Source organism: Thermobia domestica, chromosome 16 (assembly GCF_964235325.1).
Source record: "Thermobia domestica chromosome 16, izTheDome1.hap1.1, whole genome shotgun sequence".
Lineage (NCBI taxonomy): Eukaryota > Metazoa > Arthropoda > Insecta > Zygentoma > Lepismatidae > Thermobia > Thermobia domestica.
Window position 1 is genome coordinate 124,267,742 of NC_137469.1, and position 24,859 is coordinate 124,292,600.

Consider the following 24,859-nt stretch of genomic DNA (forward strand, 5'->3'; position numbering starts at 1 on the left):
GTTTTGTTCAAAATTACCTTAACCACGAGGACACAATTGTCCTTCTTCTTTTTGTTACAAAAATGGCGTCAGCCACAAGATAAAAAATGACAAATAATTATAATTATTATGTATGAAAATGTATGAACTAATACTCGTAAGATTCACATAAATATGTATATGTATTTATATATATATAAACTTATCTGCAATACGTATATTACTGGCAACACTCAATTATATTGTCGCAAAACTATAGAAAATTGATAAGCCAAAAAAAATGAAGTTAAACTCACCAGGCAATTACGTCAACTGAAGCATCTGAGAATTTTTACATGGCAAGCCAGCAAACTCCCAGCATGCTCCAGTTGATAACAAATGAAAAATTAAATTCGTAAAACAAAACTACAATGCCGTGAATTAAAAATAATGACCAAAGCAAGGGAGCAATAACATAATAATAATAATAATAATAATAATAATAATAATAATAATAATAATAATAATAATAATAATAATAATAATAATAATAATAATAATAATAATAAAATTTTATAAATGACTGGATTCTGAATACATTACACACGACACACATCGAGTAGATAGGCAGGTTCTTTCTAGACCGTGATCCGTGTGTTTGGAATAATTGCTGCAAGAACTGCTTCAATCCTCTTTCTTAAGTCAGGTAGATCAGCTGGTACCGGAGGCACAAACACATGATCTTTTATGAATCCTCAATGGTAAAAATCGCATGGCGGCAGATCTGGTGACCGTGGAGGCCCATAAACTTTCAACCGGGATATGAAACAAAACACATTCAATTTAGGAGAGTCTCGTTGCAACTGTACCATCTAGTGGGGATTTGCTGTCTCCCAGACGAGAACATTATGAGTGTTCACATCGCTACTTAGGTGAAATGTCGATTCATCACTGAAGATGACACGATCCAGGAAATCTTGATCGTAATGCAGCAACTAGTCGCCGCCTTTCCTACTAGTACTTTCTAACGATCTTCAAAAGTAACAGTGCATGTGTATGTGCACGTACAAAACTGTTTGAGTTGCCTTTTCATTTTATGTATTATTTAGAATTGTATTTTAATTGTAATAAATACTACACAACCTTAAATCCCTGATATTCATTTTGAAACACCAAAGCTAAAATGTAGAAAGTAGTTGTACATATAACACAAATAAAAAGAAAAATATAGAAAAAAGATAATAATTAGTCAAAGCAGGTAAATGCTAAAATGAAAAGCCTCAGAAAATATTAACTACTTCAATCTGAAGAATAAAAGTGAGAGTGCGGTTACCGATAGTAGGACTATCCGCCAAAATCCAACTAATATTGAACAGTATTACATAATCTCTAAAGCGTGAGTATTCCAGATATTCTACAAGAATGCTACAAAGACTCTATAGGATGATATAATCTTTGCAATACGGACGGTCAACGTCACACGCTAAATAGGAATGAGTGAAGTGAGTGTGTTTCATATACAAATGTGTCAATATAACTTCATTTTTTCTTAGTGTTCGATGATGTATGCTAATTACAAGAAATATGTTTTAGGAAATAAAGATTATTTTCATTGGCGAGATTTCAATTCGCCTACCAGTGAAAGCTTATTCCTTGGCAGAAATAACTGTAAAAATCAGAGAAGTTAAAAGTGCTCCACTGCAACATCTGTCACTGAGGCGTTCTTCGCCCCTGCATTGCCACACTTGTTTTTCCGAACGCCAATATGACCCAGCATTCAGCAGGCATCCACGACTTAGGTTTCTCCACCTGATGATATCTCACAAGAATGTCTTGCAGAAGAGCGGGTAATTTAAGGTACTCTGCTGACATAGTAACTTTAGTGAATCAGTGCTGATAAACAACGACGCAGTTAGAGCTGAAGTCTATGGTTGTGGACAAAGTTAGCTGCTGTTAGTTCAAGAATTAATAATGAATACATACATACAAACTAAATTATGAGTAGTTGTTGTTCGTGGCGAAGATAGAGGCAAAATAAAGTCTCACTTTTCGAATTGGCAGTATACAGCAGATAAAAATCGAGGTATTATAATATTAGTATAATACCTGGGTTACTCGTATTTTTAGCAACATTCCAAATGCAGACTGGTATTCTTCGTGCTGGTGTACTGTTTGGCATATGCCGACAAGATAAGTTGAGTCTTGATAAAATCAATAGCCATGTGGAAGGCAGAAACCTATAGCATACAAAGAGAAGAACACAACAATTGGTCTGTGATTAAAGTCGCAAAGCCACGAACGTATCTTACAGCCTAAGGAAATTCTACACACATTTGGTAAATCTGGCCTCGTCGTAGGGCAAATCTACAGGGGTGGTCAGAATTGTAACTCGCAGGAGTTGTATAAGTTCTCAGGAATCTTTCACAGCGATAGGCTAAAGGAGATTTGTCTGTTTCTACATGAAGACTAACACCATTCTTAGTATAGAGAGCAACAAAAGGTAGCCGAATGTACAAGTGATAAATAGCATAAAATTGCTTTATGAAGGAGTAGGAAGCAAACAAGTAAGCAATATAACTACAGTCTAATTTGGACAGGACTAAATTCGGTATAATAGTACCAAAAGAATAGGATCAATATCACAGTTATGGACAAATTCATAGCTCGGAGACAAAACTGTTTACAATTACGAGTATGTGATACTTATAAGTGGCGGTTAAATGTCAAACCAAGAAATAGCAACTTATGAACAAATGAGAGACGAGTCCCACTGAGATGCATGTTTGGATCAACAAGTCAATTCGTTTGGTGGCAAAAACATACACACTCAGGTTTTTAACTAGGAAACCAAAAATATGTTCCTTACGATTAGGGAACAATACGATTTAATGTTATAGTGCTGCCAAAATGTCTTGAGCCGTGGCAAAAATGTGAACTAAAGCTCACACCCGCTACATACCCACGCGTTGACCCAATAAGGGTTAAGCTATTGCTAAGCGAGAGAGCCTTAGCGAAAGGGAGTGGAATTCCTTCAGCCGATAGCAGTTCCTGGAGTAGAAGACTAGGTGTCAAGTCAATGCGCTTTATCTATATTCGAGACTATTAAATTATATCGCAAAGGTTAGAGGGACAATAAATAACAAGATTGTCAAGGTACAACGGAACACGGACAGAAACTTGAATCTAGGACATAACACTTGACGGTAAATAAAAACATTAACTTGTGACCGTGACGCAAGAACATTAACTTGTGACAATATTTTTCTGTAGAAATAGTTCTAAGAGACTGGAACCCACTACTCCAAATAACGCTCATCCAGGAAATCTTTATTAACTGTTTCATGTGATCACAAAGTACACAGTCACGAAACTTTTTTAAAATTTCGTAACGACAAGTTGTGTTACCAGCCTTTCCTAAATCGAAGAATGTAGCAAAGGGCTGACGATGGACAATGATTTTCTTGAATCTGACTTTGATATTAGGTGATATTAGGTTGTCAATATTCAAATGAGCAAGATTTTCAGTAGTGAACCTGAATGAAAGAAACGTACGTTGGAATTTGCTGAACAGAGAGAGTGATTCTAACTAACACGCCACTTGCATGTTGAGCTTAAGTTCAAAAATTCTTGTCACACTCCTAAAATTAATAGGTCTTAACCTCGTGACTGTTGTTGTTCATTCCTGAGGTATCAAGACTAGAACACCAGAACCTCACGCTACCAAGATGAGTAATTTTCTTCCAAGCAGATGCTGTTAAACAGTTGTAATAATGAAATCCTGAATGACAGGAGACGTTACGAACATATTCTAAGATATACACTGAATTCCTGTGTTAAGGCTAATTCTTTGTTTCTGTGTGTATATCTTAATAAATAACTTCCACTGAACTAGACCAACATAAACCAGCAGGAGTGACGATGTCTCAAATATTTTCTTCTTCAATATATTACTGTCGGTAATGCTATTTAGCATATTATAAAAGTAATTTACTGCTAGATAAACATCCTTTATCGCAAGTAACCATGCGAGGTTCTATTGTTTCAAAGAACTATATAAATTGAGAAAATTAGCTTTATTAAAATTATGTACTTTACTAGTAGTATGCTTAATATGGGAGATAGTGTTATTAAGATACAACTGACACTTTAATGACCGATGATGTTTATTTTTTTTAAAATAAAGGACACATATTTTTAGATGCGCTAACGTACAAGTCAACATTAGAGAAAAAAAGTCGAGAGCTTGACTGAATACAATGATCTTAAGTTATGAAATGAAATAGAGTTTACCAAGATCTTACAAATAACGTCAACAATAAACAATTAAATAAGAAGTTTGTAATAGAGGGATTATTAAAATCAACAACCATAATGATATTATAAAATTGTACAGTATATCGTCTATTTCTTCAATTTGTTGAACAAAATCAAGATATTTCCTCACCTGGGTATTCGGCAGAAAGTATAAAACAATGACATATAGAAATTAGTTGTTATTTGAACTTTTATACATCATGTTTCAGTACAATTAAATCATAATATATAACTCATGCTCCAGTCTTTTATTAGAGTTCTTAATTTCGCCAATTTTCTTTTTAATTGATAGTAAAAAAATTAGATACTTCGGACAAAGTTTTTTCAGCAAAATCCATAGAACTATCATGAATTTCTGTCCAACCTTCTTAAAATCTTTACATCACTGTACATTTATCTGAGGATTTCAGAAATTTCACATGTCCTTCCCTTAAGTCAACATAGATACTACTATAAATATTTCTACACTTCGTACACTGAATATTTGAATTTACATCCAGTCATCCACTGATTTTAAACACTTACGGCAGATTTCTATGATGTATCAATCAGGTAGAAAAGAAAAAAGTGAAAAAAGCAGAAAAACGACGTACATCTGATGCTCCCAAACAATTCTTTTATTTAAATGACATATTTCCTGACAGGGAGTAAGGCTCTAACCTTCACGTTAATGTTGGTAATATGCAAATTATGTAATGCCGTATATTTCACCAGTTTTTATTCGTTTCTAATTAACTCAACAATTTTTAACCTGCATATGACTTTGTACTGTACCCTCGCGAGAATCACCTAGCGTAAGTTAGTAATACTGAACAGTTTGTTTACATTTGATGCTAGAATAATTGGATTTTGTAACGACCAGTGAAAGAAAATGACTGCATATCACATTTGTCGATGGCACTGGTACCTACTTGTCAATGCAAGCACATCATGTCCCTTCCATATGCATGGAAACCACTGAAACACATAGTTGATATTTTAGACGACTATGGGCGACTCACGTAAGACAGAGTTGAACTCGAGAATCGTATAGGCTATGACGTAATCCTCTAAATTGGCACTAGGGAAATTTAAAGATTATACTCGATACGAGCACGAAACCAACCAAATTCGTGTAAATAGTGTATGGAGTGAAATATAAAAGAAAAGCCTAAGGTCAAAATACTAGCTAAGTCTGTAGGGTTAGTGTTTGCTAAGACCCTGTTTGCTGATAGAACAGAGAAACTAATAGTAGAACCGTGGATACTTATTGAGTGTACCCGGCGCCAAATAAATCACAGCCGTTTGACTACTGAGAGAAGTTATACAATCTTTCCATTATTTCATGGTTCGAAGTTTTAATTATATGTCTAGCACGAACGCACAGAATACTAGATTGTAGGAGATTTTCAGCCGTTGAATATCTTATCAAAGTAGCAAGGGCGTTCTAACTAGCCAGAGCAGTCTCACGGATTTCCACAGAGCAGTATGGAATCACTGTTACAGACCGTTGCCTCCGGAATCTGGAATGAAACTACATGCAAAAGTGTAACAATTTCTCTGAATAGGTCTAAAACAGCATATATACAGAAAACATCATAAGGATCAATCTCACTGAGCTTCCGATATGTTTGCCAGTTAGCACTCTTCAAGTTGAAGAGTGGAAGATAAGATGAATTCCAAATTAGTAGGCCCTCAGTGATCAGTGGAAAATGGAACAAATCAGTGGAATCAGTGGATGCACGTTTCATCAAGTTGCATGTCATCGAAAGTACAAGGGAAACACTATACAGGAAGTGATCAAGGCACGTAGATTTAGAAAAGTTGAATAGGACTACGGTCATTAAGGGCAAGACTACCATTTTCATCGAGGAATTCCATTATCTGATGACAAAGACCATCTGTTCAGATTAAGGTCCATAGGCGATGGTAAGTATCAAGATCTCTAAAATCAACACGGTTCGCAGCAGGATTATGTTTTTAGAACAGAGTCTATATGAGACATAAACCTGCAGTTTAAAGTGAATCTGAACCTTATGTTGCTACTAGAGTCTAATATAGATGTCTTGAATGTAAAAGGATGTCATATCTTATAGAAAATATACGAGTGTATCTGAAGCTGTTTGTAACAATCAGGTTCATTGATATAACCGTCTAAAATAAATAGTAAAAAATATGTTTTTATTATTTTCAAAGAAAATAAATAAAAAAAAACGATTAGACATATGCAATTTACTTAATAACAACGAAGGGCCAATACATACTAGGTGAAGTTATTTTTTGATTATAATTTGTGAAAAAATGACACATCAATTTATGCATTGAATTTAAACTGCTACTCGTACCTAAACGAATATTTAAAATTTTCAAATTGATATCAGGGTCATGAAATATTTTGTTTCAAAGAACGCTTGAGTGTTTTATGAATAATATTGATGTAATATTTGTTTTCGAATAGACGTCTGAAGACTGACAATTCGATGACTCTGAAGCCTTACATGAATGCCATGTTGATTTTAAATTACTTTTATTACCCACATTATAATCTGGCTACTTTCCATCGAGAACAATTGAAAGTACCTGTTGATATTCTGGATGCCGTTAATATCACAGAACTCATGTTAGAGGTAAGTTAATATGATAAATGTGTTCGTTTATATTTCTAATTGGTGGAAAATTCTACAATTCTGGATTAGTGGTAAACGAAAATATGTTCAAATATCATACATATGGCAATCGATAAATTTTATGCTCATGAATACTTTTCGAGGAAGTTGAGAAAAGCTACTTTTTAAGCTTAAAATTTGACACTATATGATAATCATATTAGATCTTAAGATTAAAATGATACTAAAGTGCCATTATCAACCATTTCATAATGATATTGACATGACAACATACTATAGATAATGATATCCTTGCCCAATTATAATTAACTTTTAACCCTTTTAGGATTTCCACTTTTTGATTTAAATTTTAGATTTTCAGTCAAACATCTACTGCTTCCTCACTATTTATCGTAGCATCATAGTTCATACTTCGTTTCTTTTCAGAATAAAGCATTCTTTCCAACGATGCCACTCGCATGTCAGTATTATACACCAAAAATGGAAAAATCGGGGAAAACCGGAAGTTTTTTCGATTTTCTCAAAATGTTGCTCCCTCTGTCCCGGTCCTGGGTTCACGCAGAAATCAGAAAATCTCTTGAGAAAATATGTAGTAATGTACACAATGCTTGTGCAAAGTTTCAATCTTGTAGCTTGAAAAGAAAGGGTGGGAAAAAATCCTGAAAATCTTGTTCTAAAAATTTACTGCGTCATTACTATTGGTCTAGGGTCATGCTTCAAACGCCATTTTCTTCAGTGTAACGCACCCTTTCCAACGGTACCACTCACATGTCCATAGCATAACCTTAGCCGGGAAAATCGGGAAAACCGGATTTTTTTTCTGAAAAATCATCCCTAGGAACGTTTCGCCCCTCTGGCCCGGTGTAGAACTATTCAGATTATGTCATTTATTTTATTGTCGAAAGATACGAGATATTATCACTCAACGCGTCACATCAAGCTGAACAAAATGACTCGATTAAGGATAAATTATCAAGTACAGTTTTCCAGAAAACAAAGGGAAATTATCACTTAAATACATGCAATTCATTCCCAATAATAATTGAATATTATTCAGTCGGCTGAGAGAGAAGGTATTTTTTTATTTATGTTTTGCGTAGCAGATTTTATTTATTGTTTGTTTTCTAACAGTGGTACCCATATTCCTAATAGCGAAGAGTATACTACTTGTAATTAGACTGTGAAACAACGTGCAGCTACATTACCGCTACAGTTTAATTTTTAATTATAATCTATTAAATGCTTTATGAAGTTTTTCAAACTATGGTTATTTCTATGTCAGGTTATGCCAACTTGTGAGGAAATACTTCAAACTTGCTTCTGGAAAGGGACTTCTAGGAATTGCTGCTCATTATTTGAACTTCAAGCAACGGAAGAAGGTTTCTGCTATTCCTTTAATTCAAGAGTATCCTTGAACCAGTCAAGTCAGTGAGTTCATTTCATTTTCTCGTTTTAAACGTGTAAAATAAATTAAAATTAGATAGATGAGTAGATTTCACGTGTTCTAAATATTACCACCACGTTACTCCAATGATTTAAAGTTGCCTTGCGTTGGTTGTTCTTTTATGTTTATATTATAATGGTAAATGTTTCATTTAGTAAGAATATCAAACACCAAGTCATTTATGATATACTAGTTCGATTAATATTAATTACATCTCTCATTTTAATGGTTTAGTATAATAATGCGTAATAAATACAGGTAGCAGTATTGCTCTGTATTTGAAGATTAATCAATTCTGAAGGTTTGCTTTAAAATATTTGCAAGTAACCACACCAAACAAGGACGTTTTATTGGATTTAAACATAGTTGAAAGTAATAAAAATTAAATACAACTTTACTTTCTTGAAGAATATAAGCATTAATGAAGACGTCCCTACTGATTACTGGAAATATGCTATATTTAACAATAAGATAAAGCACAATAGGAGCACCGTAGCTGGGCATTTTCACTTGTATTTGTAGAATTTTAAAAGAAGCAATGATGGGTAATTTTACTCTTTCTTCATTTTGTAAAACGCGTTGCTGCCAAACGCACATCTAGAAATTATTGTCAAGAGCCGTCTACAATACTACAAAATCTTACACCTATGTAGTATCGAACTGGTATTATTCTACACTTCAAAAAAGGGTCCGCAATTTTCAATTGTTTCTCAAAAACGATAAAAACTAGTTGTTTTTGTAAGAAACATAGTACAGATGAAAAATAAGATAAAATCTTTAGGCCACACCAATCATTTCTCTGCTAAAGAACTATAGGTTTGCTAAAGGTCGACCTAAGAAGTTCCTTGTATGGAAGGGGAGGTTTGGACCCTGTGTTCGTCAAACCTTGCTTTTTGCTATAACTCTAAAAAGTTTAGTTACTCTATGCTTGTAGTACTTTTTCTAATGCGGCGGTGAAGGTGAATTAACCATACAGTATGATGCCAACTCTATGATGATTTATTAGTAGAGCTGGATTTTCAACTTATCTACTGATGTTCTTTTAATAAATATATATCCTCATAATTTACATTAAGCAGTAATATAAATAGTACTTTTATCTGTATTTCAATTACTAGGATAAATCTTCTGACATACCTCACACTATCACCACATGATTAACAGTGTTTGTTGTCAACCCAACACAAAGTTAATTTTATTTTCTGTAAAATTTAATTTTCTTCAAAAGGATTGATTTCGAGAGTTTGCGTAGATAAATAACACTTTTTAAGGACTTATACGGTTTTTAATAGCCGTGAAGATTATAACTCCGTTTAAAGGACGTAGTTGTTCCCGATAAGCCTTTGGCAAGCTGTATATGATAGGTAAAAATCGTCCCAATTTAAAAATTATTATGTGGAATTTATGGTGGATAAACACCATGTACGAAGCTTTTCTGGAAAGAGAAGAGAAAATGAGACAAGAGCCTATTCTTCAAAGAATCGTTCACGAGATTGAAGCCGTATAATGTATGTGTGCGTGGGGCTGCAAGTAGAGGAGCATACTCATATTATTGTTCGATAAAGTGACAACTATACAATGAAAGTTAAACTTTCTTCTTTTTTTTTTATTATTATTAATATACTTATACGCATACCTTTGAACTTGCACGGTGAAATTTCTGCGTAATGTGTTATTATTTCCGTAATATTTCCTGAATTGTCTGTTATTTCGTTTATTAGTGGGCATTAATTTGTTTACACGTCGTCGAATAAATGAATAAATGAATTTGTTGTAAATAACCTCACAGGAAGAAGCCGGTTCGTTCTAGAGGTAAGCTCCGAATTTACTAATATTAGACTTATAGTTTTAGGCATCAAGATAGTGTAGGGATAATCTTTGAGTAGTACAGTAGCCAACATCTGTTCAAGCCGAAGTTCCTTTTAGAAAGCAATAGTGAAGAATCACAGAATGACTAATCATACGAAATGGCAATCCTTAGGAATGTGGAAGCAAACCGCTGCATCACGATAGAGACGTTTCATAAATGTTGATTTGGAAAGGGCAAATAAAGTCTATAGGGGCAGTTGGAAATAGGTCATTGATCTGAAACATCTGCTTTAAATATTTTCGCTCTTAGATAGAAACACTATGCCATTTGTTAAAGAAAATTTAGGCAGAGTAACATTTCGAGTATCGCTAGGTTTCCAAATGGAAAATCTCGGTTCGATTTCCCACCAGAAAGTATTTTCCTCACACAATAATGGCTGCAAATTGAGATTCATCTGCGGTTGGAGAACTTACATGGCATCTCTGGCAAGAATCCAAGTAAACAGTGCCTGCGTTCTTTGTAATACAGTGCACTGATAAGTAATAATACAGTGTAATCTTAATATTTATATTCATCTCTCTCTCTCTCTCTTTCTTTCTTTCTTTATTTCTTTCTTGACGTCTCCTTATCATGCTTTTGCATCTTTTTCTTCTTCTCTCTCTTTTTGGTCATCTTTATCTTCGTCTTATTACTTTTCTCTCTCTCTCTCTCTCTCTCTCTCTCACGCACACACCCTAAGACACGTTTCGTGCATGTGCGTATCCAAGAGATAAAACTGAGCCACTTTTGATTGCCTGGTTACTAGCCCTAACCCGAACAGAAGAGTTCCCGTTCAAAATGACTCAAATGTCTCGAATACGACCAATCTTTTGTGTTCTGGGGATAAAATCTCCAATCCTGGTTACCTCTAAAAGAAATACTGTTTAGAAATAAGTAAAATATCTTCTTTATCGTCCGGGTTACCGCGTCTCAATCAAATCACAGGGTCAGTACAGGTCCAAATCCTCGACCCAGTGGTGGTCCACCACCTAACCCGCATCACCTGATTGACACAACGACCCGTTTTAGCTCTGGCCTCTTCATTCTCTCTGTGTCAATTCGCAATAGATGAAATCGAAACTTGATGCTCGGAACAGAAAACATTTAGATATGACTCCTTTTTTCTTGTTATTTCAAGATAAGTTTTTATTTATTTGACACAAAATTCGTTTTCATTCTATAATTTGTCTCAACATCCTACAATTCAATGTGGTTTATTCATGGTGCTAATGTGAAACATACAAGGTTTGCTATATCTTTAACGAACTTTTGAACAATTGTCACTTTTCCTTAACATACAGTTTGGACTTCTAATATTGTCCCTTTCTGATAGACATTTAGCAGAAAATAGCACTCATTCGTTTCTTGTATTCAGTTTACATTAATAGTCTGGAATAAAAGTATTACCTACACTACCTGCTGGGTATATTATAATGTATTTCGGATCAGTACGTTCAATGCACAGCATCACATTTGCAACCAAAACACGTACAAACAAGGCATGTGTGTTGTACTTTCGACATTATCCTACATGTGTCTCAGAACTCCACAGTTCAACTGGAAATTGCGTATTTAATTTGACTGTCAAGTTTGGTCTTCGGTTTGAAAGTGACTAATGAATGTTTGAAGCATCCTCTATATATTCGAATAACCCTGGAATAAAATAAAATCCAAACGTTACTTCTATGTTGCTTTTGAATTTCTGGGAACGAAACGGTTCTTTTTCCTTACTACATTTCAATTCCATATTATATGTGCTCCCTTTCTGCTTCTTCTTCCCCTTCTATTCCATTTTCTGTCACTGTCTCAATATGTATCTCTATCTAACAGACATCCATCGATTTCAAATTTTCAATGTGTGTGTATAAATTTTGTTTCTTCATCGATTCATAAATCTTGTTTCGTCTGGCATTTATTCTTTCATTTTATCGATACTAATATATGTATTTTTTGAAATTAAAATTTTGTTCATGTGTTCATGTGGTATGAAGCACTAAATGTCACAGACGTGTACAGAGAAAATGAACACCTTATTTACAGCATAAAAGCTTAAAAGAAATAAAAAGGTGCTTATTTTCAGTTCAATGCACAAAACTACAAAATATTGGAAAATAGAAAGAAACTGAAAACAAGAACATATTATAACAGGTTGACTATCATGAGCATCATATGTGGTGCTCACCTCATTTTTCTGTGGGGCCATGAGCACCATATATGATGCTCATGCTCGATATCACAAATTACTAACTTATACAGGTTCTTGAGCATCATATATGATGCTCATTGTCACAAATTACTGTGAGATCATGATCATGACATACGCTGGTCGACTCCCATTGGTACATTTTCGGGAGAAGCAAAATATCGCGACATAAATGCGACATGACTATCCATAATTGAGACAAACGTAAGAAGAAATTTATGGTCTTCTGGTAGCAGTACCGTCAAATCAACTTGGCAGTCAACCTGCAACACGATATATAGCGTAAATGCTGCTGCCAAATACTTAGGAATACATGAGAAGAGCACTATGCTTATTTGATGCGTAAAATGCTTGACATAGGGTGCTTCGATATTTGAGTGATGATATTTGGAATACCCAGCTGTAAAATAAGTCGAACAAAAGTTCTTGAGAAATATCGCTATGGAACTGCAAAACTCCTTTTCATAGCAAAATCGAGTCTCATAATTTGTTAGTAGACAGTCAATTTCAGAGGAAAAGACAAGCCAAGCTCGGTTATGCAACAAGAACAAAATTACTGATGTATGCAAAGAATACAAAAAGCGAGTCTGGGGTGAGTTTGCGGTAACTACACAGAAGAAAGTGATGAAACAAATTATCTGCAAGAAATCAAGTGCAGTTTTTTTCTATTTTATACCACACTCTAAATATAGTTAATTGATTCAATGGCTTGATGCTTTATTTTGCTTAGAAAACCTTCAATAAGACAACATTGAGCAACGAGCAAAAAATATCGACTCAATATTCGTATGTATTGAGTTTCTATACTTATGGTGTAGATCTAAATTTTGGGACATACTTCTGTATCTTATAATACAAACATTGTAAAGAATCATTATCAATATCATACAATATTCCATTGAACGTTTTTCATGCTTTGTTAATAAGGTCATCACATAATTCGCTATGCACATGGTTATTAATAACTGCGCATTTTCATGGGTGGTCTAATAAACAGTATGCCCTTCTGAGGATAAATATTCCCGGTACTTCTAGTGCTAAGTAAAACTTTGTCTACTCTATAACATTTCTTGACTTCTTAGAACTCATATTACTATAAAAATGATATTTAAAACACAATAAAGTATACAGAATAACAATTTGTTTACATATTACTACACGGATATAATACTTTCGAAATAAATATACGGTCAAGCGATCTTAATAATTCATTTTATTAATTTAAAACATTGTTCATTTTAATTTTAAATTGTAAGAATTCTCAAAGATTATTTGTTTCGGTTATAATATGTGTAATGTCTAAAACATAATTTGCGAATGTAAATGATCTAATTGTCTGTGATTGTAAGCATTTTTGTAATTTCATGTTTCACAGGAACACATTGATCGGACAGCGTTATGCAAGTTATGTAAATGAAGAGTGCTGAAATGACGCTTCATTTTAAGAGGAATTGGTTAACGCAAATTTCTTCAGAAAAATCTCATATGCACGTGTATGATTTTTTTGACCCGAATTTTGAAAGCCATCAGCTGTAATGCACGCATCTTTGGATGTATAAATAATCCAGTCTTTTGGCCAAAAGTCAGTGAGGAGTGAGGAGTGAAGGAGTTTGTAGACATTCAACAGTCAGGAGACTGAACAGCGATAACAGTTATTGTCGAACAATTAGCGAGGTAGTAGAACTCCAAGAATAACTTAACAATCGTGTCGCTGACAATTAATAACCTGGACTTGATACTGAAATACGCCAAAGACTGCAGCATTACGCAGAGAGGATCTTTCGTAAATTGGAGGTCAAAAGTCATCAAGTTGCAGGTATGAACCAGTTAACCTTTCCTACTTATACACTGAGAATTGATCACTCACCTAAATTTACATAACGTATATTTTCGCTACACAAACACACACTTCACACACTAAATTTTAAACAGAATACATGTTATCTCTTGTAATAATAAGTCTCTTTTATTTAACTTTACGGTTCTGTTTTGCCGTCTAAAAATAGTGGTGGAGAATCCCCATACCCTATGTCCTAAGCACATTAGAGGTGCGTTCTTAGACAAGGTAATTTAGGATGTACCTTAGACTAATGTTACCAATCTGGGTTCGCTCAAATTCGTTCCACCAAAATTAAGGCTACATTCCACTCAGGTGTTAAAGGAGTAACAACCCAGGTTGACAATACTGAACCTTAGTACTTTAAAAACGGTGTTAACTATTGAAATAGTAACACTAATTGTGTTGTTTTACTATAGAAAGAGTTGATTTCAAATTGATACGGTAAATGTAAGATTAGATGTTCTGTCTATTGCATTTGTATCAGAGTGTCCATAGAAACTGTAAACGATACTGAAGGTTTCTCGCTCTTTGCGTCACGACAGCCATACGTTGTGCTTAAGAGCATACGAGGCAAATCTATAACAAATGAGTAGTGCCATATTGTTTAGCACAACAAACTTTGACCTATTTATTTTCATTCAAATTCTGCGGAAAGGATTCAAAGCCTTCCCGTGTAAGTCTCAAAGTAGTTACATTATAAACTTGATTTTGTATGGAACCTTATTAAAATTAATTCTTTCTATTGTCCATAAATTGCAGCCATAAAACACCGCTTCGTAACTTTGCGAAAGGAAGTTGCACAGGTCTCGAGATACTCTTCAGAAATTCCACTGGAGAAATCCTACCAGGAAGTGTCAAACCACGAGGATACATGGTGAGTAATGTAGAGTATATCCAAACTGATAATCGACTTATCCATATAGCCATATAACCATACGTATAACCGTATAAGTATAATCGACTTATTTGAAAAGATTATGTCTCATCTTACTTATTTTTCAAACAAATAGATAAATACTGTCTGCGTGTACCCAGATAGACACTTTCTTCAATTTTAATTTTAATTTTAATTTCATATTTTACTAAGTTCTTACTATGTAGTTTTAATTGATTGTTCCAAAAAGTTTTCTTGGGAATGGTATTAGTGTCCCTGGTATACGTTATTATTCATATTTAGTTACATGTGACGGCATGGTACAATTCCTGGTAAACGGAAACAACTTTCCCTGTAGTTACCTTCCCAGAAAACTAATTTTAAAAACTTGCTTAGTAGGTGTATTCATTTCTTATAAAAAGACAATGAAGAACTCCGACACACGTTCCTAATCTACTTCAAGTACAACCACTAGAAGTACAAATATGATTAATGGCTATTCTCAAGCAAAATATTACGATAGTATAAAATGAAGCAAACGGAAATAGATAAATACTAGCAAAATATTCATTCAATATAATACGATATCAAATTTATATTATGAATTTTGAATAGATTTTGTTATAACAAATGACAGCATGACAATTTTAACTTCACAAAGGGCAACGGTACTTACAAGGAACGTACATGAACGTGATATCCGGACATCCCAATCAAACCTTACCCGTTCGATAAACCTAACAAAGATATGTTCATGCCCCAAAAATAAGGTGGCATGGACAATGGGAAAAGTTAATGGACAACGGAATGGTTCACATTAACCCTGTTAGTATCAAGAAAATCGTAGACTCGCAGTGAAATAGCTATTGCATCAATACTGTTAATTGGAATGTCAGGATTTATAGTTCATTCTCTTTAGCATATACCAAGCTTTCCAGAGGTACTATGTATTGGTGCCCATATCGTACATGAATAGGGAAAATTGGGAAAATGGCGCGTAAATTCGCTCCAGAAATCCCCCATTAACCTTGATTCAACTCTAGAGTGGTCCCGGATAAAAGAATACAATCCAAATATGTCTCGAAAAATACTACAAGCAATAAGAAATGAGTGTACCAAGTTTTGTTTTGATGAACGGAATATATATATGAGGAAAAAGGTTGTATACCAATACGCTCTGTACATACAAAACCGAACCTATGATCTGATGAACGGATTTTTTTTTTTTTTTTACGAAACAGGAAATGTGGTGTCAAAAACAACTCCCTGAGGTAACCACTTGGATGCGCTGTTTTTTCTTGTCTTGTTTTACTATCCGCGCACGACTATTGTAGTACTCACCCAAAGGGCTGAGACTTCCTTAAAGGATGAGAGAGAAAGGTAAATCTTATAGTTTAAAGAGACATATAAATGGTAGAAACGTGATCTTATGTAATAAGATGTCAAAATCTTGGAATCTTTTAAGGTTAGAGACATAAAATTCACTATTTACATTATATAGGGTGTTTCGAAACAACACCAGCAACGTTTGGTAGGTGATTGCTGACACTAAGATAAGAAAAAAAGTTACAGACCAACCTGGGTGCACAAATACTTCCGTTCAGAGTTACAGCCGGCCAGAAACATGAAAAAATGAACTTTAAAAGTTTTAGCTCCAAGACTATGGAACCTACCGTAGTTGGGTCAAGACTTCAATTACGAACTGGTATGTGCCCTATTCAAATATCCAAGTTTCATAATGCTGCGGTAATTTCGCAATAATTTTTATAGAGGTAGTTGTACATAAATTAAACATAACTTTCTTACAAGGCTGTCTGTATTCTTTATTATAAATTAACGAGAAATGTAACAGTTTCGGAAGTATGAAGAAGGAAGTGATATACTTCCGAAACTGTTATATTTCTCGTTAATTTATAATAAAGAATACAGACAGCCTTGTAAGAAAGTTATGTTTAATTTATGTTTAAGATGGACACGAGGCCTTTTTATAAAAATATCTAAAGAGGTAGTTGGTGAGTACTTCATATTACGCGTATATGCCCGTAGTCAAATTTCCTCTATAAAAATTTTTGCGTGAGTACCTTAGCATTCTAAAACATGTATTTTTGGAAAGCGCACATATTAGTTTCTAAGTGAAGTCTTGACCCGACTACGGTGGATTCCCTAGTTTTGGAGCTATGGACCTTTACAGTTCATTTTTTCATGTTTTCGGCAGTCTATAACTTCTTAAGGAAGCATTTGTGCTCCCAGGTTGGTCTATACTTCCTGTCCTACCTTGACGTCAGGGATCACCTCCAAGACGTCGGTGTTGTTTTAAAACACTCTGTATATTTGAAACACCTAAACAAGTGTTTCAACTTCCTTTCAAAACACTTAAATATGTCTTCCAGTGTTCTTTTATTGTAATCGAATTCGTTTTCTGTTAGTTATTTTAACCATTTTACTTAGAAGGGAAGAAAACCGCAGTAGGTAGTTCACTAAGATCTCTGCAAGACTTTGAGTTCAGACGATTTCTGTACGAATGATACAGAGAAAAGGTGAACATATTGCCTGCGGTAACACATGAATATAATATCGTGGAATAAAATATCATTAAATAACTACTTTGGTAAGCTTTAAAAAATCTTGTATTTACTTTCAGTTCTGAGCTACTTATTAATATCGTTTTCCATCATTATTAGCACGTCAATTGGAGAAAACTAAGAAACTTCCATGCTTCACGATTTTCAGCTAACTTCTTCGTCTTCACGTATAAACATTCTGTTGCACTACTGTTCATAAACTGTAGCCTCTTTCTCCGTTCATTCTTTTCCCTATCACAATGTCCTCTAAGCACGTCTCTCGTGCCACAGTTTCTTCTCAACCACAGTTTCCCTACCTCCTCTCAACTACATCTAAAATTGATCATTCCATCATTCCATCATTTCATCCTTCCATCATTTGTAACACCTCATATTCCTTTTTCTAGCTACCTTTTTCCAATCGTATTCACAACCACAGTTTGCAGGGTTCCTACTGATCTACAGAAATCTATTTCCCTGAGTTCACCCTGACCTTCCCTTAGTTTCATGACATGTGTCGGATGACGTTAACATATAAATAGGGAATAAAGAACGGTGACTATTTATATATGAAAACATTTATTTTATAGAGGCAAATAATAATCAATTGCTCATACGTACATTCCACTTATCATCCATAAAAATCTGAGCGAAGTTCCATTTTGCGATCGTTAATTGTTGGTTAAGCTGAAATTGGTGTACAATTTATGTTAAAAAAAAACATTTTTTAAAAAAATTTCCCTGATTTCTCCTGATTTCCAGTCTATTTCTCTGAGTTTTTCTGACCAGCAATATTTTCCCTGACTTCCCTGATTTCCCTGACCAATAGAAACCATGGTTTGAAACCTAACTTAATTAACAAATGCAAATTACCATTTGACTAACGGTTAAGTTTTAGCTTTTGCAGGTAAGGCTGAATTGAGGAAATAATTATAGTTATTCTGTCTCTGTCGTGCCCTATCTTGCGCAGATAGTAAAAGAATTATGTTTTATATGCTTAAGTCAAAATAACTATAAATAAATATTTCGCCAACCCCGGTTTATCTGAAAAAGTCTAAATTTCGGCAACTAAATGTTAATGTTGTGACGCGACTGTTTTCATAAGTTCATAAACATTTATACGCACATTCACCTCGCAGTGCGTACTTGTTCACTGAACTATCAAAAATATGTCATTACATAACAGCTTTAATAATAGTCATCTTTTCAATTATTCATGTGTCATTGAAGTTTAACCAATACAATATTTTAACCATAGTTAAATACTTCTTAGTTATCCGTGTAAAAGTAAAATATGAGTATTTCATGCTAATATTCCATTCAGTGGTCAGACATAAAACTAATTTTCGTACATTCTGTTTTTGTTTCAGGTTTATGTTCATAATCCAGATTCCTTTCCTGATGCTTCTTCAGAAGGATACTTTGTCCCTGTAATAGAGAAGAAACTACTGCAACTGCAACTATCTCCTGTTATTACTGAAACATCAGAAGAGGTGAAAAGAGTTTCCAAAGAAATTAGACGTTGTTTCTTTCAGGGAGAATCCGAATTGTCAATCACAAAACATTATAGCCGAGTAAATTGCTACATTGAGTGCCGACTAAACTTCATCATGGATAACTGTGATTGCACGCCATATTTCTTCCCTATACCAAGTACGAAATTTAAGTTATTCGACATAATATTAGTGTTACTTTTTGGTTATACAAGGTGTTAAAAAATGTGTCACAGTATTTTGCGAACATATGCCTCACATCAAAGAATACAAAAGATCCTCTTGCATATTATTGAATTCCGCGTCGTGTAAGAGTGACAGAGGTGTCAATTTGGATTTGAAACTCCAATAATGAGAATTGGAACGGAACAGAAAGATTTGCACATACTTCGGGAAGTGATTTATCACATCAAAAGACGACAGAACGTCCTCTTGTATTTTGTCGAATTCGGCCTCTTGTACGAGTAACAGGGTGTGTCACCTTGGAATCGAAACTCCAATCGTGACTATTGCAACGGAAAGAAAGATGTGCACATCAATGCAAAATGCAAGAAGATTTTTTGTCTTCTTTTGATATTACAAGTCTCCTATCAAAGTATTGCACATCTTTCCGTTCCGTTCCAATTGCCATGATTCGATTTTCGTTTCCAAGTTGGTAACCCTCTCACTCTTACACGACGCGAAATTCGACAATATGCAAGAGGACTTTTTGTCTTATTTTGATGTGAGAAACCTGTTCTCAAAATATTGCACATGTTTTTGTAACACCTTGTATATGGTAACTATAAACTTAAATCATAATTACAGAATCACATATTCTGAATAGTTACTAAACGAAAAACATCTTTTCTGTCCATCGACTCCATGAAAAGAGAGAATAAGATAGACGGTTATGATGAAATGGATGGTGATTGTGGAATCAACAAAATGAGAGGAAAGAGTAGATACTTGGAAGACCCGCTCTGGAGAGTAATACTCTCGGAAGTAAGGTTTTGCTCGCGCTACGCAAGCCAGCTGTTCTAAGTTAGTCACATTTTTATCATGAGGGTCAAGGTGGAACAAAACGAGCCTGCAGGGCTTCTAACCCGCTCCTCCTACTACTACTAACACTACCACTCCTCCTCCTCCTACTACTACTCCTATTACCCCTTCTCCTCCTCCTCCTCCTACTACTACTACTAGTACTACTGCTACTACTACTACTATCACTACTACTAATTATCTGCACAAAAGTAAGTAAATCACTTTTTTTGAGTATTATTTTCAGTTTAGTTTAATGCAAAAAAGTGTTATGAAAATTAAAAAAAAAAATCTTTCCTTGGGCCGGGATTGAACTCACGCCAAAAGCAATTTTTATTACTAGCTGGTAGCGCTAACATGCTCGACCACGAGGGCTGACAGCAGCAAGCGTATGATTTCTGCTATATGTAAGCTACGTGGCAAGAAACGAATAACACCAACCAATCAAAACAGTGTATTTAGTTCTCACTTCCGGAAATATTACTCTCCAGAGCTGGTCCTATACTTGGCACGAACGATTAAGAGACTTTATATTCCCTAAGAGTTAATATCTAAATCTTATTGCAGTCAAAACATTCAGATCAAATTATACTACTTTCACATACACAAGAAATTCGTTAAAATTCATACCTAAACAAAAGCAACCTTTTTTCCTTGAAGGTCAAGATCTGCTGTTTAAATTGGTCAAGCTTCTTGTTTGTCCTGGGAACAATGGCAAGTGACTATTCCTTTGTAATGATAACAACATTTGACTCACTGATTCTCTGTACGTGGCTATAACGTCCTCTTCGCAGTTCTATTGCTGATAAGAGAAGTTGGTTTAGTGTGTTGTTCTAGTATACCTAACTGGCTACGTAACCAGAATCCATCCACATGCAAATGGAACACAAAGTAAGAAGCTGGGTAGTCTCTCTTTTACTACGACTTTTATTTCGCTAAATTCTGTCATTAACAGTTACTAATGATTGTGATACTCCCTTTATAATAATTTTAACAAGTATTTGTACATATCTTGCGACTAATCCATTAATAGGTTATTTCGTCCATTGTGGATATTCCGCTCCATGGCTGTTAATCACTACTTTATCACTGAAGATTCATGGATTGTCTTCTTTTACAAAGTAACATTAAAGATGGTGGTTTGAAAAGTTATGAGTAATTTGACATAACCGGAACGCTCAAGATTGTGTTTTGAATGCTTTCATATGATTGCTTTCCATTCAAAATATACCGTAAGACGGGGTTACTTTGCACAAGATTTAAGCAATTTTAAAGAAAATCGCGTGTAACTTACAAACGTAATGATTTAAAACACTGTATTTTAACATATAATAGCTAGATATATAAGGAAAACATTAATGGAAGTTCATTAGTGAACATTCAGTATGACCATAGTTATTTAAATATAAACTTTGGTGCAAAGCAACCCCATAAATGGGGTTACTTTGCACAACAAAAGGTATGTTCAACATACGAACATAACGTTTCTATGCAATGTTTTCACTTCAGTATTTACACATTTTACTTTCTACACAAAACTGCATTCAGTCTACAAATATTGATATGAAAATGATGGTACTGGTATCAGTACTTAGTTTGAATTATCGATATTTGTAAGGAAAATTATGTCTTTTCTGGTCCCTGCACAGGAACCACATTCTAATAGTTCAGCATATGTCCCACAAAAATGCTAACTCAGGAACAGAAATAAAAAAGCCCCGTGAACTGATTTACCTTGGTTGTTTCTTATCTCCAAAAATATCATCCTAACCGTAATCAGTGGAAAATTTACAGGGTTTGGGACTTCCAGGTTGAAGTCCAACCAAATTGCATGATTTAACTTTTTTTAAAAAATCTAATGTTAGTCATTGATATAGTATAAGATGCAAGCCCCTCCATAAGTCTAGTGATTTCTAAGGAAAAACGAAGCCTTTGTGAGTGAAGCCCCTCTCAAACTACTTTTCTGGATCCGCCAGTGTTCATAATTTATTTTATAACAAGAAATTCATTCTAGCATCTACCTAAATAGGAAATTTACCTAAAATGAGAATGTAGGAAGTTCCAGTAGTGATAATTTCCTATCCAAGGAGTATTTTGGACTGGTGCAAAGTAACTTCGAGTAGAAGCTAAAACCGCCTTTTCCCAGTTTTACTTTTTTATGACTTTAAAACGTTTCACATTTCAATTTCAACTATTGCATCAAAATCTCATTATACAAAGTAGTATTCTACGAAACTGACTTAACTTTGACGGAAATTCTTGTCGGTGATATCTTTCAAATTTTGGCCGTCTTTAAAGTGACTGCTTTCCATACCTTTACAACAAAGAACCCACCCGGTAATTAGAACTGATGTTAACAGCCAACATTATATCCAAAATATAATTAGATGTTCTATCTTACGATGGCAGTTGAAATTTCGTCTTTACAGTTCATGGTTTTGCCGACAGAGAACTGTGAAACTCTTCATATTTTGTGCAAAGTAACCCCATCTTACGGTACCTCAAATAGAGTGAAATGATCAAAATATACTTCAACATATACACCGAAGTACTTAGTAAAATATTCACTTGCTATACTGTGCCATAATCACTTGGAAAAGTCATGTGGCTAGTTTATGAGGTCAAATTGCACTATGACTATATAAGGCAAACTGCAATTCTTCATTTAACTATAAATGTATTGTTTATACATATTCATGAAGTTACATATTCAAACAGGAGCTTTGATAGTTAAAAACTTGATATGTTCGCAAGCCGTAATAATTTGTACACATTCCACTTTTACGACAATTAAACATTTTTTGAAGGAATTTGACACACTGCGTGAAGAATAGTTTTTCTTTCCACGAGGACTTGTAATTTCAATAAAAAAGGATTGCAAATAAAGCTGGTGATCAGCTTTGGATGGTCACATGACCATAGTTCTTAGTGTATGAAGTAACTGGAAAGAAAGTCAGATCTTGTTCCTCACATAATTAAATACTTTCCTTGTTTCAAACTAAAGCGCACCTGCATCTGAAAATCTCAGTTCTTCGTTTTGGGAAAGAAATGTCGCAGTTAGTGTAACAACTTTCTTAACTTGATGCAGTAAATCATGAATGCCTATGAACAGAAATAAAGTTAGAAATGATACCTTTCTCCCGAAAAAGTAAGGGTTTAATTTAGCGAAAGTAACCTCGAGAAAACCATCTCATTCGATGTTTGTCCATCATAGTCATTCGGCATGGCGTAGAATCGAACTGGGGACCCCACGCAAAAGAGGTGAGTTCTACCTACCTAACTACTTCTATGTTCTACGGAACCCGGAGTTTCAATGCCGTGTTTAGAAAAGCTCTTCATTGATTTCTGTCCGTAGCCAACTGGATCCAGTTTCTACTTTGTAGTTCAGTTTCTGCAAAACCCATCTTAATATTGTCCTCCCATCTGCGCATAGGTTTACCTAGATGTGTTCCGATTGGATTTACACTCAAACGTTTAAAAGCGTTCCTACTATCTTCAATTCTGGTTACATGACCTGCCTACCTGAGCCTTCTAGACTGGATGACCCTAACAATGTTTGGTAAACGGTATGAATTATGTAATTCCTCGTTATGAAGTTCCTGCCATCCACCTCCATTACCGTTCCTCTTGGGTCTGAATATTCTTCTTAGGATGATTCTCAAATACTTTCAGTCAACGTTCTTAACTCAGAGTAAGCGATTCTGTTTCGTAAACCACACAGCACAACAGGCATGATTATAGTTTTATAACTTTGAAGCTTCAAATTCCTCGACAAGATTTTCGACAACAAATGATTTTAAACTGAATAATAACACGAATTCCCTGCTTTCAGTCGACATTCAGCTTCTTTGTGGACATGATTTTCGTCTGTTAATATTATTCCTAGATAATTGGAAGTATCAGAGTCAGAGTTCTACCACTGAAACTTAAATATTATACGATTTTAGTTTAATTATTTAAAAGCAAGTTAAGTTTCCTCACCATATTTAGATTTTAAGCATTAACATGTGTGTTTTTCCATATATTTTGAAGATTTAATTGCAATTACATTGTTTCAGTTTAGTTATTTGAAAATGGATTCTGATGGCATTGAACATCAACGTGCTTGGCTGTTTATTATAAGAGGACAAGGGTCATAATATTTATGTAACCGCATATTAGGTATGCAAAGCAGTAAAAGAATGAATAATACAAAATGTAAAGAAATAAATATTTTTTAATTAAGCATAATTTGAACATATGGCGCAAAACGAACTGAAGGCTTGAGCGCAAAAACTAGTACTAATAATCCTTTCTACTCGGATTATAGTTGCCAATTATTCGATATATCAAAGTGTATGGTTTGCTTTTCTAAAGTCAAACAATCTCCCGGAAAATAATTTGCTAGATTCGAAGGATCTTCACTGATTTCCATCTCCCGGAAAATAATTTGCTAGATTCGAAGGATCTTCACTGATTTCCCGAGGGTCATCACCTGAAATAATCAGTAACAACTCAGGCGGGTGATGTTTAACGAACTGTCTAAGGCATTAAGATATCCATCTCAAAACATGCTTCGAACCATACTCAAGGCATGGGTGTTACAGAATATCAGCATTCGTATCTAACGTCCCGTTTAGCCTAAATACAGTGATGAAATGCAAAACTAAGTATTACAATATAAGACACCATTTTCACGTGTACTAGTGCCTAATTCG

The 24,859-nt window shown here is 34.5% G+C and overlaps 1 protein-coding gene across 1 annotated transcript in view; it reads left to right on the forward strand.

Moving 5' to 3' along the window:
- Positions 1-24,859, forward strand: part of LOC145673391 (pickpocket protein 28-like) — a 202,321-nt gene that overhangs the window by 153,022 nt on the left and 24,440 nt on the right. The window contains exons 4-7 of the mRNA XM_081743049.1: positions 6,710-6,878; positions 8,161-8,306; positions 14,974-15,088; positions 19,020-19,302. Of these exons, the coding sequence (XP_081599175.1) occupies positions 6,710-6,878; positions 8,161-8,306; positions 14,974-15,088; positions 19,020-19,302 (713 nt within the window). The remainder of the gene's footprint in view (positions 1-6,709; positions 6,879-8,160; positions 8,307-14,973; positions 15,089-19,019; positions 19,303-24,859) is intronic.